A 14,719-nucleotide genomic window follows, 5' to 3' on the forward strand; every position below is an offset into this window, starting at 1 on the left:
CTCCTCTTCGGTGTTCTGGAAGGCTCCTTGCAAAATAAGACCGTGGACTTTTGTTTCGTCCAATTCCGAGAATATTTCCTGTGTAGGATTTCTAAAACCAAAAACAGCAGAAAACAGGAATTGGCGCTTCGGCATCTTGTTAATAGGTTAGTGCCGGAAAATGCATCAAAATGATATAAAGTGTATATAAAACATGTGAGTATTGTCATATAACTAGCATGGAACATAAGAAATTATAGATACGTTTAAGACGTATCAGGCGGCCGAGGAGAGAAACCTCTAGAACTCATACATTCTTATCTATGCGAGATGAATGGTGTGTTTACAAAAGGTGGAAAGAGATACTTCATGACATTGATTGATGATGCTACTATATTTTGCTATGTTTATTTGTTGCGAACTAAAGATGAACTTTAGACTACTTCAAAAATTTTAAGACCGAAGTTGAAAATCAACTAGAGAGAAAGATCAAGCGTCTTAGGTCGGATCGTGGTGGCGAATATTTTCCTAAAATCTTTGATGAATTCTGTGAGGAACATGGCATTATTCATGAGAGGATGGCTCCTTGTTCACCCCAATCAAACGGGGTTGCCGAGAGGAAAAATCGCACGCTGACTGACTTGGTGAATTCCATGTTAGCCACTACTGGTTTATCAAAGGCATGTGGGGGAGGCTTTGTTGACTTCGTGTCATGTCCTTAATAGAGTTCCTAATAAGAATAAAGATAAAACCCCTTACGAGGAGTGGGCTGGGAGAAAACCATCACTTTCGTATTTGCGCACATGGTGATGTTTGGCAAAAGTCAATATTCCAATTACTAAGAAACGCAAACTTGGACCAAAGACAGTGGATTGTGTCTTTCTAGGTTATGCTCTGCGGAGTGTAGGATATAGATTTTTAGTAGTTCAATCCGAGGTACCTGATATGCATGTTGATACTATTATGGAATCTCGTGATGCAACATTTTTTGAGAATATGTTTCCTATGAAAGATATGCATAGGATTGCTAGAATTTCTACTGAGATAATTCCTGAGTCTAGTACATCTAATGAGTATTTTGAACAATCACATGAGAATGTTACTGAGAAGGATGACAATGAAGCTCCTAAACGGAGCAAGAGACGAAGGATTGAAAAATATTTTGGTGATGATTTCATTGTGTACCTTGTGGATGATACTCCCACGTCCATTGCAGAGGCATATGCATCTTCAGATGCAGATGACTGGAAAGAAGCTGTCCATAATGAGATGGACTCGATTCTTTCTAATGGAACTTGGGTGTTGTCAGAACGACCCCATGGATGCAAGCCTGTAGGCTGCAAATGGGTGTTCAAGAAGAAGCTAAGACTTGATGGTACTATTGAAAAGTACAAGGCGCGGCTTGTAGCGAAAGGCTACACACATAGAGAAGGCGAAGATTACTTCGACACCTATTCACCTGTCGCTAGACTTACCACTATTCGAGTACTACTATCCATGGCTGCCTCCTATGGTCTTATCGTTCATCAAATGGACGTAAAGACAACTTTTCTTAATGGAGAGTTGGAAGAGAAAATCAATATGGATCAGTCTGATGGGTTTGTAGTAAAAGGTGAAGAAAGAAAGGTGTGCAAGTTGCTGAAATCTTTATATGGCCTGAAACAAGCACCTAAGCAATGGCATGAGAAGTTTGACAGAACTTTAACTTCTGTAGGCTTTGTTGTCAATGAGGCTGACAAGTACGTTTACTATCGCCATGGTGGGGGCGAAGGTGTTATACTATGTTTGTATGTGGATGATATACTAATCTTTGGTACAAACATGAAAGTAATACACGGGGTCAAGTCTTTCTTGTCAAAGAGCTTTGATATGAAAGATATGGGAGAAGCTGATGTGATTTTGAACATCAAGCTGATTAAGAACGAGAGTGGGATTACTCTAATGCAGTCCCATTATGTTGAGAAGATCTTGAGCCGGTTCGGCTACATTGATAGCAAGTCTTCTCCAACACCTTACGATCCCTGTGTGACACTACGCAAGAACCGGAGGATTGCCATAGATCAATTGAGATATTCTCAGATCGTTGGCTCACTCATGTACTTAGCGAGCGCGACTAGACCCGACATCTATTTTGCTGTTAGCAAGTTGAGTAGGTTCATGTCAAACCCGGGTACTGATCATTGGCATGCACTTGATAGGGTCATGCGCTACCTATGTGGTACAATGAGTTATGGGATTCACTATTTAGGGCACCCAGCTGTGCTTGAAGGATATAGTGATTCGAATTGGATCTCAGATGTAGCTGATCTGTACGCCACAAGTGGGTATGTATTTACCTTTGGAGGTGGCGCAGTGTCATGAAGATCTTGCAAGCAAACCATATTGACGAGGTCAACTATGGAAGCAGAACTTACTGCTTTAGACACAACCACTGTTGAATCAGAATGGTTGCGTGAGCTCTTGATGGACTTGCCTGTGGTTTAAAAATCTGTTCCGGCAATCCTTTTGAATTGTGACAATCAAACCGTAATTATCAAAGTGAACAATTCTAAGGATAACGCGAAGTCATCAAGGCACGTCAAGAGATGATTGAAGTCTGTCAGGAAATTGCGAAACTCCGGAGTAATAACTGTTACATATATTCAAACAGACAAAAACCTGGCAGATCCCTTTACAAAGGGACTATCACGTAATGTGATAGAAAGTGCATCGAGGGAGATGGGTTTGAGACCCGTTGATGTTACACCATAGTGGTAACCCAACCTTTGTGATCGGAGATCCCGTGAATTAGGACCTGTGAAGAACAAACTAGTGGTTTAACTGAGGAGAGTATTATGTAACCCTCTCTATGTGAAGATGCACAACTCTCAATTGCTGTAAGGCAGGTTGACAACAAACCTTAATGTGTTTATGTTGGCTATTTTAGCAAAGGTGTTGTCCTACAGAGTATTCTTGAAATAACACACCTATATGAGTCCGATTGTTAAACGTCGCAATCTATGAGATTTTGGGTGATCTCTAGTAAACTCATGAAGAGACCACGAAGTATGACGCATATGCTTCACCCGCGGGGTAGGCTACTGGCAGCCATGTACTGGTCATGACTTTGAGTGAAACTCTGTTCACGCAAAACTTGCAATTCAAGGCTTAGTCCATTGTTCAAGTGTGAATGGATGTAGCTTAAGGTTCTAGACGGAAGTTCAACTTAACAGTCTCCGTTGAAACACTGGTATATAAACAAGCAGCGAGTATTGATAAATATCTAAATGGGGATTTGAGATCTGGTGGGGGATTGTTGAAATATTGGGCCCATTTTTAGTGGCCCAAATTAGATTTCAGTTTTTCCTAAAATCTCAAAGCCCAAATAGTGGCAGCCTTGTGAGTTTGAGCCCAAGTTGGTGGCAGCTCACTAGGGAGTGGTAAGAGGTGGGAAGTTTAGTCCCACATGGAAACTTGGGAGGAAGTTAGACCACCTTATAAGGTGGGTTGTTCCACCACTAGTAAGTGAGTGAGAATAGGAGTGCTACACGCGCGCTCCTCCTCCTCCTCCTCGCTCGCTCGACTCGACTCGACTCGACTCGACTCGACACGACACGCGCCGCGCCGCGCTCGTGGTGAGTGGTGAGTGCATTGAGCCTCGCGCCGAGACTTTCCTTACTTTTTGCAGCCTAGGAAAATGAACAGAGTCCTAGACGGACGCGTCACAGTTAGTCGGTTCGGGTCGCTCCCAGACCGTGGGCTATCTGTAACCGACTCGAAACGTGCGCACGACGTGGGCGTGCCCCCCCCCCCCCCCCCCCACGTTGCCTAGGGTTTCCTGAGCCTATATAACCTCTTGCCCGGCTACAGCAAAAATATATCCTATACACGAGTTAGGGTTTCCACCTCTCTCTGCTTGTGCCGCCATCGTAGCCTACTCCATCCCGCGCGTCGACGTGCATCGGCGAACGGGAGAGCAGGTCTCCGGAACCGCTCGTCCTTGCGATCCTATACGGGAGAGGGCGAATTAGGTTTTTGGGAAGCGCTCTGCGCGACTGCTCAAGCTCTTCATCACGGGTCGCCTTCCGTCCAAGTCGGGCGGTGCTGCCTACCGTCGTCTTCAACGCCGTCTACTTCGACCCGTCGTCCCTGTCGTCAACAACGTTGTCATCAACAACGTTACTGCTGCGACATCATCTGCTACACCTCCACCGCCACCTCCACCAGATCGGTATGTGCGACATATCTCGATCTGTTTAGCGATGGATGCTTTACCGTTTGCGCTGCTGCTACTCATGTTGATTAATGCATCTAGTATGTTCGAGTTTCACATGTTAGTAGTTGCTGTCATTATGTTTTATATTCTGGAATTAATCATGGAAATTATGCCTAATTATCCAACAGTATCCACCTTGCGGTACAGCTCCGGGTGAAAATGCTAGACCTCACGGTCTCGGTAGCAACGGCGCAGTCAGGCCCGTATGGGAAGCATGTTCAGGATGTGCGACCGCACAGGGCCTCCAAAATAGGAGGGCCTCCAATTTTGTGTTAATTAGTAGTAGTACTTAGTGATCATAATGACAGGTTTAATTGGGCCTACTAAATTCATTGACCCATAGCCCTCAACTCACGCGTGGGAATTGGCCACAGATTAGAACCACAACCCCCAACCCATGCACGTCTCCTCATCTCTCTCTTCTTCAAGAACGAGCAGTTCTCTCTTCCATCGCCGATTTGATTCCGCTCTGGCTTTCCCGAATAAATCTGCTGATGCAATGACAGGTCCATTGCAGGCTGCATTCTCAATACGCTATCTAATTATTTGATGTTCTCTTCTCAATTTCCCATCTATAAATCTCTTTTTCCAGTGCTCCGCTTCTTCCGATATAGCGACTCCCTTGCTGTTTCCACAACTGCAATCTGGTGCATCAATTCGAGGGGATACCTGTCCAGAACTAATTGAAGATTTTTATCTCAAGAAATACTAGAATGATGTCATGTTTCTGCTAAATAATGAAGTGTTTATGAATTTTGAAATTGTTTTCCCATAAGATCTTATTTATGAAAAAAATCGTACCACCAACCTAATAATAAATATATAATATACAAAACTGTGTTTTCTAATTGCCAATGATTATGTTAAGGGCCTAATTTTTTATTCGCATCGGGCCCCCGTTTTCTCAGGTACGGCCCTGGGCGCAGTGCGTCGTTGCTCTCTTGGGGCCGTCGTCATGGATCTCCAACTCGACTCAGTCTCGTGTCCATGTCTTTGGTGGCAAGTTTGGAATTTTGTGTTCTTTCTTGTTTTTTCTTTAATATATTTTGTAAATGGTTCTCATTTTGACCTTTTATGGATTCGTCCATTGGGACTTTGTTTATAAAGTGGGACAAATTGCTATTTTGAGGAGGAATCGATTCATATTGTGCAATTCAACGGTAACATGAATAATCATGGATATATGTTACCTTCGTTCTGAAATATAAGAGCATCACCAGTCGTGTCCCCTAAACCGTTCCCAAACGGCGTCGGATCCAACGTTTGAGGCCCGTGTTTTGTTCGTGCCGCGTTTGGGGGACGTCGCTCAACATTCGCGTCTCCCAAACAAAATTTCGGAAATTTAAAACTTGAGCGAGATTCGATTAAATTTGTCGAAACTTACTATATATTACATAGATTCGAACGAAATTCGATTTAATTTAAACTAAACCTAATCTAGAGGTACTTGCGGCGGCCCGAGGCGTCGTAGTACTGGTGGAAGTTGTACATATCGTCGGTGACGACCTCCTGTTTGACGCCCTCGTCGGGCTCGTCGACGGGCTCACCCTTCAACAACCCGCTTGGTCCTGCCTCGCCGTCGTCGGTGAGGTCCACGAGCGGCTTGCCGGTGTCGCGGATGGACATGGCGATCGCCGCATCGAGGTCTCCCCGCCAGGCGTCCTTGTCGTTCAGCGACGCCGCGAACGCCGCATGCAGCCCTGGGCAGTCCTCGGGGTCGTCGCTACTGGCGATGAGTCGCTGCTGCCGCTCGTACTCCACTAGTTGCGCCGCCTTCGCCGCTTCCTCGTCGTCCTGCTCCTCCTTCACCTCCGGCTTCAGGATGAGGAGGGCGCCGCTACCGCGCCTTTGCTGTTGTCGGCTGTCGCTGCCGCTGCTGTCGCGCCTCGGATTGATGGGCGTCGCCGGCTCCTCCTTCACCACGCGCTTGGGGACGGTGTAGGGTGCGGAGCAGTGCGACGAGGACGGCGTCGATCGGGCCGGTCCTGGCGATGAAGAGTTGGAGGAGGACGAGTACGTCCTCCTCGGCTGCCAGTGTGTTGCGGGAGACGGTGGCGGTGAGTACGGCGCCTCCAACCTTGGAGCACCGTTGTGGATGCCGTTGATGACGTTCTCCAGGGTGCGCCCCACGTCCCTGTTCCAGCTGTTCGGCCCACGGACGAGGCCGGTGCTGCTGCGCATCTCCATGTCGTACTGCGCCTGGAAGTAGGCGCTCCACTAGGCGTCGTTGTCTTTGGCCGCCCAGGTCGGATCGGCCCGCTCCTCGGCGTCGAGTGCAGACCGCTGTGCCCTGATGGCGTCCTTCCAGCGCTCCGTGCCCGGCGACGGTGGCGGCGGGACGCCTATGCCGTTCACGGCCATCTTCTAGCTGTCGCTGCTTGGCAGGAGCATGTCCGGCGAGACGGGATATCCCGCGCGGTACAGCGCCCATGCCTCCTTCACGGTGAGGTTGCCGCGGCCGAAGCCGTTCGCCGTGGTGATCTTGTGGGAGGACGACGACATTGGTTGGAATGGCGAGGAGAAGATCTGGGAGTGGCGAGGAGAAGATTTGGGAGCGGCGATAGATTTGGATGAACCGCAGGGCCTCTTAATGTACAACGGCGGCAGGCGAAGAGGCATCGGGCAGTTGGACGCAATAACGCCGGCGGGGATGGCCACGCGGCCATGCACAACGAGACGCGTCCCTGCGTCGCCCGGAAAAACTGGGACGCCATTAACGTCACTTGACTAAAGGTTGGCGACGGAGTTTTAGGCTTCCAAGCCGCTGACGCGTCGGTCCCGCCACGCCTCGCCTCGCTTTTCGTTGTGTCCGGTGTGCCCGGAGCGTCCCTGTGGGGCGGGGACCGACTCGGGGCGCCGGACACCGTATCAGACCACGCCGGACAAAATAGGATTTGGAAGACGCGGCTGGAAACTTTTTTTTGTCTGACTCGCCCCCAATCTCTTCGGCACGCCGACTGGAGATGCTCTAAGCATTTTAAAAAAAAGCTGATTTTGCTTTCTAAAAAAAGCTAGTAGTAATATTTTGGAACGAGGTAGTACTGTTTAACCACTCAGAAGCAAATGGAGCAGAAGCTCGTTCCATGCGTCGACGGGCCCAGGCAAGCACCAGTGCACGCAGTCGATGCCGAAGCCGACCTTCTCGTGCGGCCAGTGCCCGTACTGCCTGGGGTGTCCGTCGGCCCTCATCTGCATCATCTCGCTCACGTCCATCAGCACAAACCTCGCCGGCGACTCTGCCACCGCGGCCCGGAACTCTTCCACCTGCGCGGCGTGGAACGCGGCCTCGGTCTCCGGCAGGCTCGTCTCGTTGCTCCGCATGGGCCGCGTCCTCATGCAGTTCCCGCCGTCGTACCACTTGCCATTCTCGTAGTGCGGCGGCGCCACCGTCCGGACCACCACCCTGCCGCGAAAACCTGCCAGCGCACGGAGCGCGGTCCGGAACGACGTGCGCACCGCGTAGTCCGGGGCCACGTCGGTGGCGTTGTGCGCCGCCTCGCAGCCGTCCATGTTGGCGCAGCCGAGGATGCGGCCGCCCTCGTAGAGCATGGTGGGGCGCGTGAACCACTTGGCGCCGCTGAGTACGGCGTAGTCGTAGCCGGTGATGTCGCCGCTCCACTCAGGGTCCGCCTCGTCGAGGTACACGTTGTGCGGGTCAATGAACGACTGCCCGCCGTGCGTCAGGTTCCACCGCACCAGGAACGGCGTCCAGAACACGCACACCGTGAAGTCGTGCTCCCGGTAGTGGTACTTGCGTGTGCAGTGGACGCAGCCTCTCGGCTCGATCTCCATCGGGTACTCCACCTGCACGATGACGACTGACCGTGATCGATCCACCTGAAGCGCTGCTGCAAGCCAAGTGGAAATCTTGAAGGTACCTTGGCGAGGAGGCACATGAGGGACTGCATGTGGTTACGGGCGACGGAGTCCCCGACGAAGGCCATGGACTTTCCCCGGACGAGGCGGAGGAAGGCGGCGGCGTCGAAGCGGGGGAGGTCGCAGCCATGGGGCTGCCACCGCCACCCGAGGATGGACTCCATCCCCGGCTTACCGTGCTTCATGCAGTCCACCCGCTCGTGGATCAGCCCGCACGTCGCGTTCGTGTAGTAGGGCTCGGTCGAGTCGGGCACCCACTCTCCCATGGCCACGTCGCACGCCGCGTCGTCGCTGGCCGGGCTGGATGATCTCGCCGTGGCAGCGGATATGAACCGCTCAGCGCTCAGCAGCGAGTACTTCGATGTGGTGAAGACGACGATTAGGAGGCTCAGGAGCAGCCCGCTGGCGGAAGCTGCCATCCGCGCGATTTGGTTGCTAGGCTTCATCTTCATCGCGCGCGGAAGGCAACTAGCTACTGAGAGGGAGGCAGAACAGAACAAATTGATAGTTTCATTACAGTAGTACTAGGTTTCCTTCTTTTTTTATTGGGTGTTTAGCTGTCTAGAATAACTTCTGATTTGCTGTCTTGTTGCACGAACATGCATGCGACTTGATCCGGCACGTAGCTGCGGAAATACTCAGGGAAAGAACTCTTTCGATCGAGTATATTATAGTATTCCGATTTGTCGTGTAGAGCTTATCGTAGAACGAGGGTCCTACGTGCCGGAGGCGGGAGAAAACCCTAGCTCCTGGCGTCGCCCCCGCGGGCGACCTGGGAGCTCCTTGGCGGCGCCCCTCCCTAGCCCCTCCCCACCCTTCCCCCTCCTCCTCGCCGCCGCCTGAGGGCGTCGCCGGGCAAAGCCCGCGCGGCGTCGGCGGCGGCGGGGCTCCTCTGCTCCCTCGCGCGGTGGCGGCGGCGCGGGTCTTCGCGGCCGGTGAGGGCGCCGTGCTGGTAGGGCGCGGCGGCGAGGTTGCGCTGCAACAGCGTGGCGACTACGTGGTACCGGCGTGCCCGCGGCGCGCGACGGTTCACCGGCGCGGCCTGAGGCGGGCGGCGCGAGCTCGGAGGTGCTGCAGGAAGGTGGAGGTCGTGGGCGCCGCGGACGAGGCCAGGGGCGGCAGGGCGCGGCCGGCGGCTACGTTCGCCCACTCCATCACGGAGGATCACGGCGAGGTGCTGGGTTATGTGGCCCAGATCTCGATCTGGCCACCTCGAGACGGGCCGAGGCAGGGGCCCGCGCCCCATTCGACCCCATCCACCTCCGCCCCAGATCTGTGGGCACCCGCAGCCTTGGGGGCTGCTGGTTGCCGATCTGGCTGGTGGTGCCCTCCCGGTGTGGCGGCGGTGCGGCGGCGATGCGGCGGTGTTCCGGATCTGGTTAGATGGGCTCTCTGGCCGCCGCGCTTGCGGGCCAGGGCAGGGGCCCCGGGCTTTGGCTCATTCCGTCTCCAGATTTGGCGTGCCCGGCAGCCACGGGGGCTGTCGGTTTGCAGCTCCTTCCCCTCGCGATGTGGTGTTTGTCTTCTCCGGTCTCGCAGCAGGAAGAGTTTGGACGCCGGGGCGGCGGCCCTGGAAAGGTGGGAGCTTCGCTGGTTGGCGGGCGAGCCAGGAGCTCAGGAGCTGGTCGGTGCCACGGTCGTGAGGGCGGCGTGGTTCTCGGCGAGCAGTGTTCTGTGGCAGTGGCGCGGGTGCCGTTAGGGCGGTGGCCCGTTCCCTGTGCTGGAGGTGTTGAGGTATACCGAGGGGAAACCCTCGCCCTCCCTGGGGCCGCGGTGTCGGCGTCTGCGGACGTCGTGTCCTTCTTGAAGGCGCCGTCGCGGTAACCTTGATCCTCCTCGTGCTTCGGGTGAAAACCTAAGATCCGAGGATCGGGCGGTGGCGATGCTATTGTGTCGTGTTCTTCTTGAAGACACCGCCTTGGAGCTCACAGTTCGCGGCTCTCCGTTGGTGGTGTGGCAGAGGCGCGGTATTCGTCGACCTTTGTGCTTCGGGTGAAAACCTAAGATCCGCGGATCGGGCGGTGACGGCGCTCTCGTGTCGTGTTCTTCTTGAAGACGCCGCCTTGGAGCTCACTGTGTTTCTGCGGATGATGTTGGCTCTTTGCATGGCGACCATCGGCAAGGCTTGCGCCGTCCCCTCCTTCGTCGAGTTTCCCGGGTGCTGCTTGTTGGGGTTCGAACGGCGGTGGTCGATGCACAGTGGTGGTCGGTCACTGGTGGCGCTGCCCGCGGCGGGGAGTTCTGTTGACGGCGTGCGTGTTCGATGGCTCTCCCTTGGGTGAGCCCCGGCCCGACACTGTTGCTGTCCGGTGTCTTCTCCGAGTCTTCGTAGGCTTCGTAAGGGTCGTGATTGCCGTTCGAGGTTCCGGTTGTAGCCTTTTGGCAGCTCGTGTGGGTGTGTGGGTGTGTGTTGTAAGCTGGGTTCAGCTCCTTGTACCTTGTCGCCGTTGAGGGCGTTATTAATTTAACGTCGGGCCTTTGGCCTTTGATCTAAAAAAAAGTATATTATAGTATTATTTATCAAGAGAAAATCAGTAGAATCGTGCAGCAAGCATGATCAGCCATATACAAATCCAGACGATATATTCCAGAGTATGAATCATGCATGTAGTAAAAAAAAAAGAGAAAATCAGGAGATATGATACCCTCGTCACAAATGTCATGTGTACACGGCCACCTTCTCTCTCTTTTGCTTTTTATTTTATACTTTTGGATTCCCTCTTGTCAGTACTACTGCGTATATATTTAAGGACGTGACTATTTTTAGTTACGACTTTTAACTAGGACAGATCACGAATTAAATGTATTACGCCTTATCGTAAGAAGAATTTTTTTATTGCAAAGCTGAGAAGTGATACAGGGAGATGGGTGGAAGGTAATGATTTAAATCCGTTGATTTCTGATTATTTTACTAATCTTTTTACCTCGGCGGTGAATGGCACATATCCTATGTTCCTGAAAAAAAATACAACCAAGGGTGACTGACGAGATGAATGCGCAGCTCTTGGCTCCATTTTCACCAGAGGAGGTTAAGAAGGAAATTTTCAGTATCGGAGACCTAAAAGCTCCTGGCCCGGATGGCTTGCATGCAATCTTTTATAAAAAAAAATTGGCATCTGATGGGTGAAGATATAACAGCTGAAGTTTTGCAAGCAATTAACTCATGTACTATTCCAGAACGCTGGAACGAGACAAATATTGTGCTTATTTCAAAGATCGATTCCCCAGAAGTGGTGACACAGTTCAGACCCATTAGCCTCTGTAATGTGGTGTACAAAATTATCTCCAAAATGTTGGCGAATAGGTTGAAACAAATTTTACCTGAAGTGATCTCCCCTACTCAGAGTGCTTTTGTTCCGGGACGGTTGATTACGGATAACGTGTTGGTGGCGTATGAGTGCATCCATAAAATCAAGAATAAAAGGAATGGTAATGCAGGTCTCTGTGCGGTGAAATTGGATATGCATAAGGCCTACGACCGGGTGGAATGGGTTTTTCTGAGAAATACGATGAAAAAATTGGGTTTTTCTGATGGATGGATTGACCTAATGATGGCACGTGTTACCTCGGTGTCCTATAAGGTGAGAATTAACTCAACAGAGACAGATAGCTTTGCACCTACAAGAGGCTTAAGACAAGGGGATCCCCTGTCCCCTTACTTGTTCCTCCTATGTGCAGAAGGTTTATCTAGTACCTTGTTACATGAAGAAGAAGTTGGTGGTATTGAAGGTGTGAGTGTGTGCAGGAATGCACCATCGGTGTCCCATTTACTCTTTGCCGATGATTATCTAATCCTTATGAAGGCGAATATGGATAATGCAACTTTCTTGCAACGGGTGTTGGACTCCTACTGTGAAAATTCAGGACTGGTTAGTTCGCCCAAACTCAAGCGGTGGGTTTGCCCCAAGAAACAACAAGCCCCCGATGCCAATGTCACGTCCGAGTTTCCAGAATCGGAGTGGAGGACACCCAAGGCCAGGAGGCCACAACAACAACAACAACAACAACCACCATGCCAACACCAACAACTTCAACCGTGCCCCTATGAGAGCCCCCGGCAACCACAACAACTCCAACACTGCTCCAAGGACTGGGAGCAATGTTGTTCCCATCACCCCCAAGGACAAGTCCACCATCACTTGTTATGAATATGGAGTGGTGGGTCACTATTCCAATGAGTGCCCCAAAAGGTTAGCCAAGACTGCCCCCAACACCGCTGCACTTGCTCAGCAGCAACGCAGTGTCTCAACCGGCAGGAAGTTTGCCCCGAACAACCCGAACAACCGCAGCGGCCGCCTCTTTCACATGAGTGCGGAAGAAGCCCAGGAAGCGCCAGATGTTGTGCTGGGTATGTTTTCTGTTAAATCAGTACCTGCAAGAGTGTTGTTTGATTCTGGAGCATCGCATTCGTTTGTTACTCAAGATTTTGAATGCACTAGTAAGATTCAACCCATCAGTTTAAAGCATGTCATGATAGTTCAAATCCCTAGTTCAACTACAAAAGCTAGAAAAATTTGCAAAGATGTACCCATCAGAATTCATGCAATAGATTTTTATGCAAATTTGATTATTCTGGGAACAAAAGGTTTGGAAGTAGTACTTGGTATGGATTGGATGTCCAAACATCATGGGTTCATTGATTGTGCCAAGAAAGCCATCACCATGACTAGTAGCACCGGAGTGATAGTAGAACATGTATCTGAAAGGATGCCCCGAAAGTTCACCTGCAACCAAAGTTTAGCCAAACCAACCTTGGATCAGATCAGGGTCGTCTGTCGATACCCCGATGTGTTTCCTGATGATCTACCCGGTATGCCTCCAGATCGGGATATCGAGTTTATCATTGAGTTAATCCCTGGAACAGGACCCATAGCCCAGAGAGCCTATAGTATGAACCCAGCAGAGTTAGTAGAACTGAAGAAACAACTGGATGATATGCTACACAAAGGTCTGATTCGACCAAGTGCGTCGCCTTGGAGATCCCCTGTTTTGTTTGTGGATAAGAAAGATGGTGCCACTCGTTTATGTACGGATTACCGTAAGCTTAACGATGTCACCATCAAGAACAAATACCCCTTGCCAAAGATAGAAGACCTGTTTGACCAGCTGACCAGTGCCAAAGTGTTCTCTAAGATTGATCTTAGGATTGGTTACCATCAACTAAAGATTCGTGCAACGGATATCCCCAAAACTGCCTTCACCACCAGATATGGATTGTATGAATACAATGTCATGTCATTTGGATTGACCAATGCCCCATCTTACTTCATGAATCTCATGAATAAGATCTTTATGAACTTTTTGGATAAGTTTGTCGTTGCGTTCATCGACGACATTCTAATCTACTCCAAGTCAAAAGAAGAACATGAGCAACATTTGGAAGTTGTCATGGATACCCTTAGGGAGCATCAATTGTATGCCAAGTTCAGCAAATGTGAGTTTTGGTTAAAGGAAGTAGGATTCCTAGGACATATCTTGTCTGCAGGAGGAATTGCCGTTGACCCCGCAAAGATCAAGACCGTCGCAGAATGGAAAGCCCCAACCACTCAGACCGAAGTCCGTGCATTTCTTGGATAGGCGGGATATTACCGCCGGTTTGTTGAAGGATTCTCCAGCATAGCAAGACCAATGACTCAACTATTGAAGAAAGACAAGAAGTTTGAATGGACTGATAAATGTGAAGAGAGCTTCCAGCAGCTCAAGAGCAGATTGACCTCAGCCCCAATATTGATCATGCCGGACATCACCAAGCCATTTGACGTCTACTGTGACGCCTCCAAGATTGGTCTTGGATGTGTGTTGATGCAAGAAGGCAAAGTGATATCATACCTGTCTAGGCAACTGAAGCAACATGAGCAGAATTATCCAACCCATGACTTAGAGCTAGCAGCAGTAGTCTTAGCCCTGAAAGTATGGCGTCATTACCGCATGGGTAATCGATACGAGATCTACTCGGATCACAAGAGCCTGAAGTATATCTTCACTCAGAAGGAGCTGAATATGAGGCAGTGAAGATGGATAGAGTTAATCAAGGATTACGATATGGAAATTCACTACCACCCCGGCAAGGCCAATGTGGTAGCGGATGCCCTGAGTAGACTGCTGTGCCAGTTGAACTCCATAATCGCAGAAGAGCAACCTAGTTTGCATCAAGAATTTGAGCAGTTTAGAATGGAGCTAGTTAGTTAAGGATTCCTAGCAAGCATTGAACTCCAACCTACCTTGATTAGTCAGATAAAGGAAGCCCAGAAGGGAAATGGTAGCACTGATGGAATCAAGAGTCAAATAGCTGCAGGAAAGGCACCTGGATTCACCAAAGATGAAGAAGGAGTTCTTTGGTACAACGGACGCTTATGCGTGCCGTCAGATTCAGAGTTGAAACAAGTCATTCTGAAAGAAGCCTATGACACCCTTTACTCCATTCATCCCGGAGGAACCAAGATGTACCAAGACTTGAAGGAACAATTTTGGTGGCATGGAATGAAGAGAGAAATCGGAAGCTACATCGCCAAGTGTGATATCTGTCAGAGAGTCAAGGTAGAGCATCAACGACCCGCAGGATTACTGCAGCCATTACAGATTCCCGAATGGAAGTGGGATTCTGTAGGA

The 14,719-nt window shown here is 50.5% G+C and overlaps 1 protein-coding gene across 1 annotated transcript; it reads right to left on the bottom strand.

The window, feature by feature from the left end:
- Positions 1-7,257: 7,257 nt before the first annotated feature.
- On the bottom strand, positions 7,258-8,718 carry LOC127306292 (protein trichome birefringence-like 19). Its single transcript, XM_051336915.2, has 2 exons — positions 8,113-8,718; positions 7,258-8,038 (listed from the first exon to the last, which is right to left on the bottom strand). The coding sequence occupies exons 1-2, from the start codon at positions 8,560-8,562 to the stop codon at positions 7,280-7,282; spliced, it is 1,209 nt and encodes a 402-aa protein (XP_051192875.1). The 5' UTR covers positions 8,563-8,718; the 3' UTR covers positions 7,258-7,279.
- Positions 8,719-14,719: the final 6,001 nt, after the last annotated feature.

This window comes from Lolium perenne, chromosome 6, assembly GCF_019359855.2.
Source record: "Lolium perenne isolate Kyuss_39 chromosome 6, Kyuss_2.0, whole genome shotgun sequence".
Taxonomy (NCBI): domain Eukaryota; kingdom Viridiplantae; phylum Streptophyta; class Magnoliopsida; order Poales; family Poaceae; genus Lolium; species Lolium perenne.

Coding starts and splice junctions, on each gene's coding strand:
- LOC127306292 (XM_051336915.2), bottom strand. CDS start 8,562: ATGAAGATGAAGCCTAGCAACCAAATCGCGCGGATGGCAGCTTCCGCC. Junction 8,039..8,112: donor TCATGTGCCTCCTCGCCAAG/GTACCTTCAAGA, acceptor GTCATCGTGCAG/GTGGAGTACCCGATGGAGAT.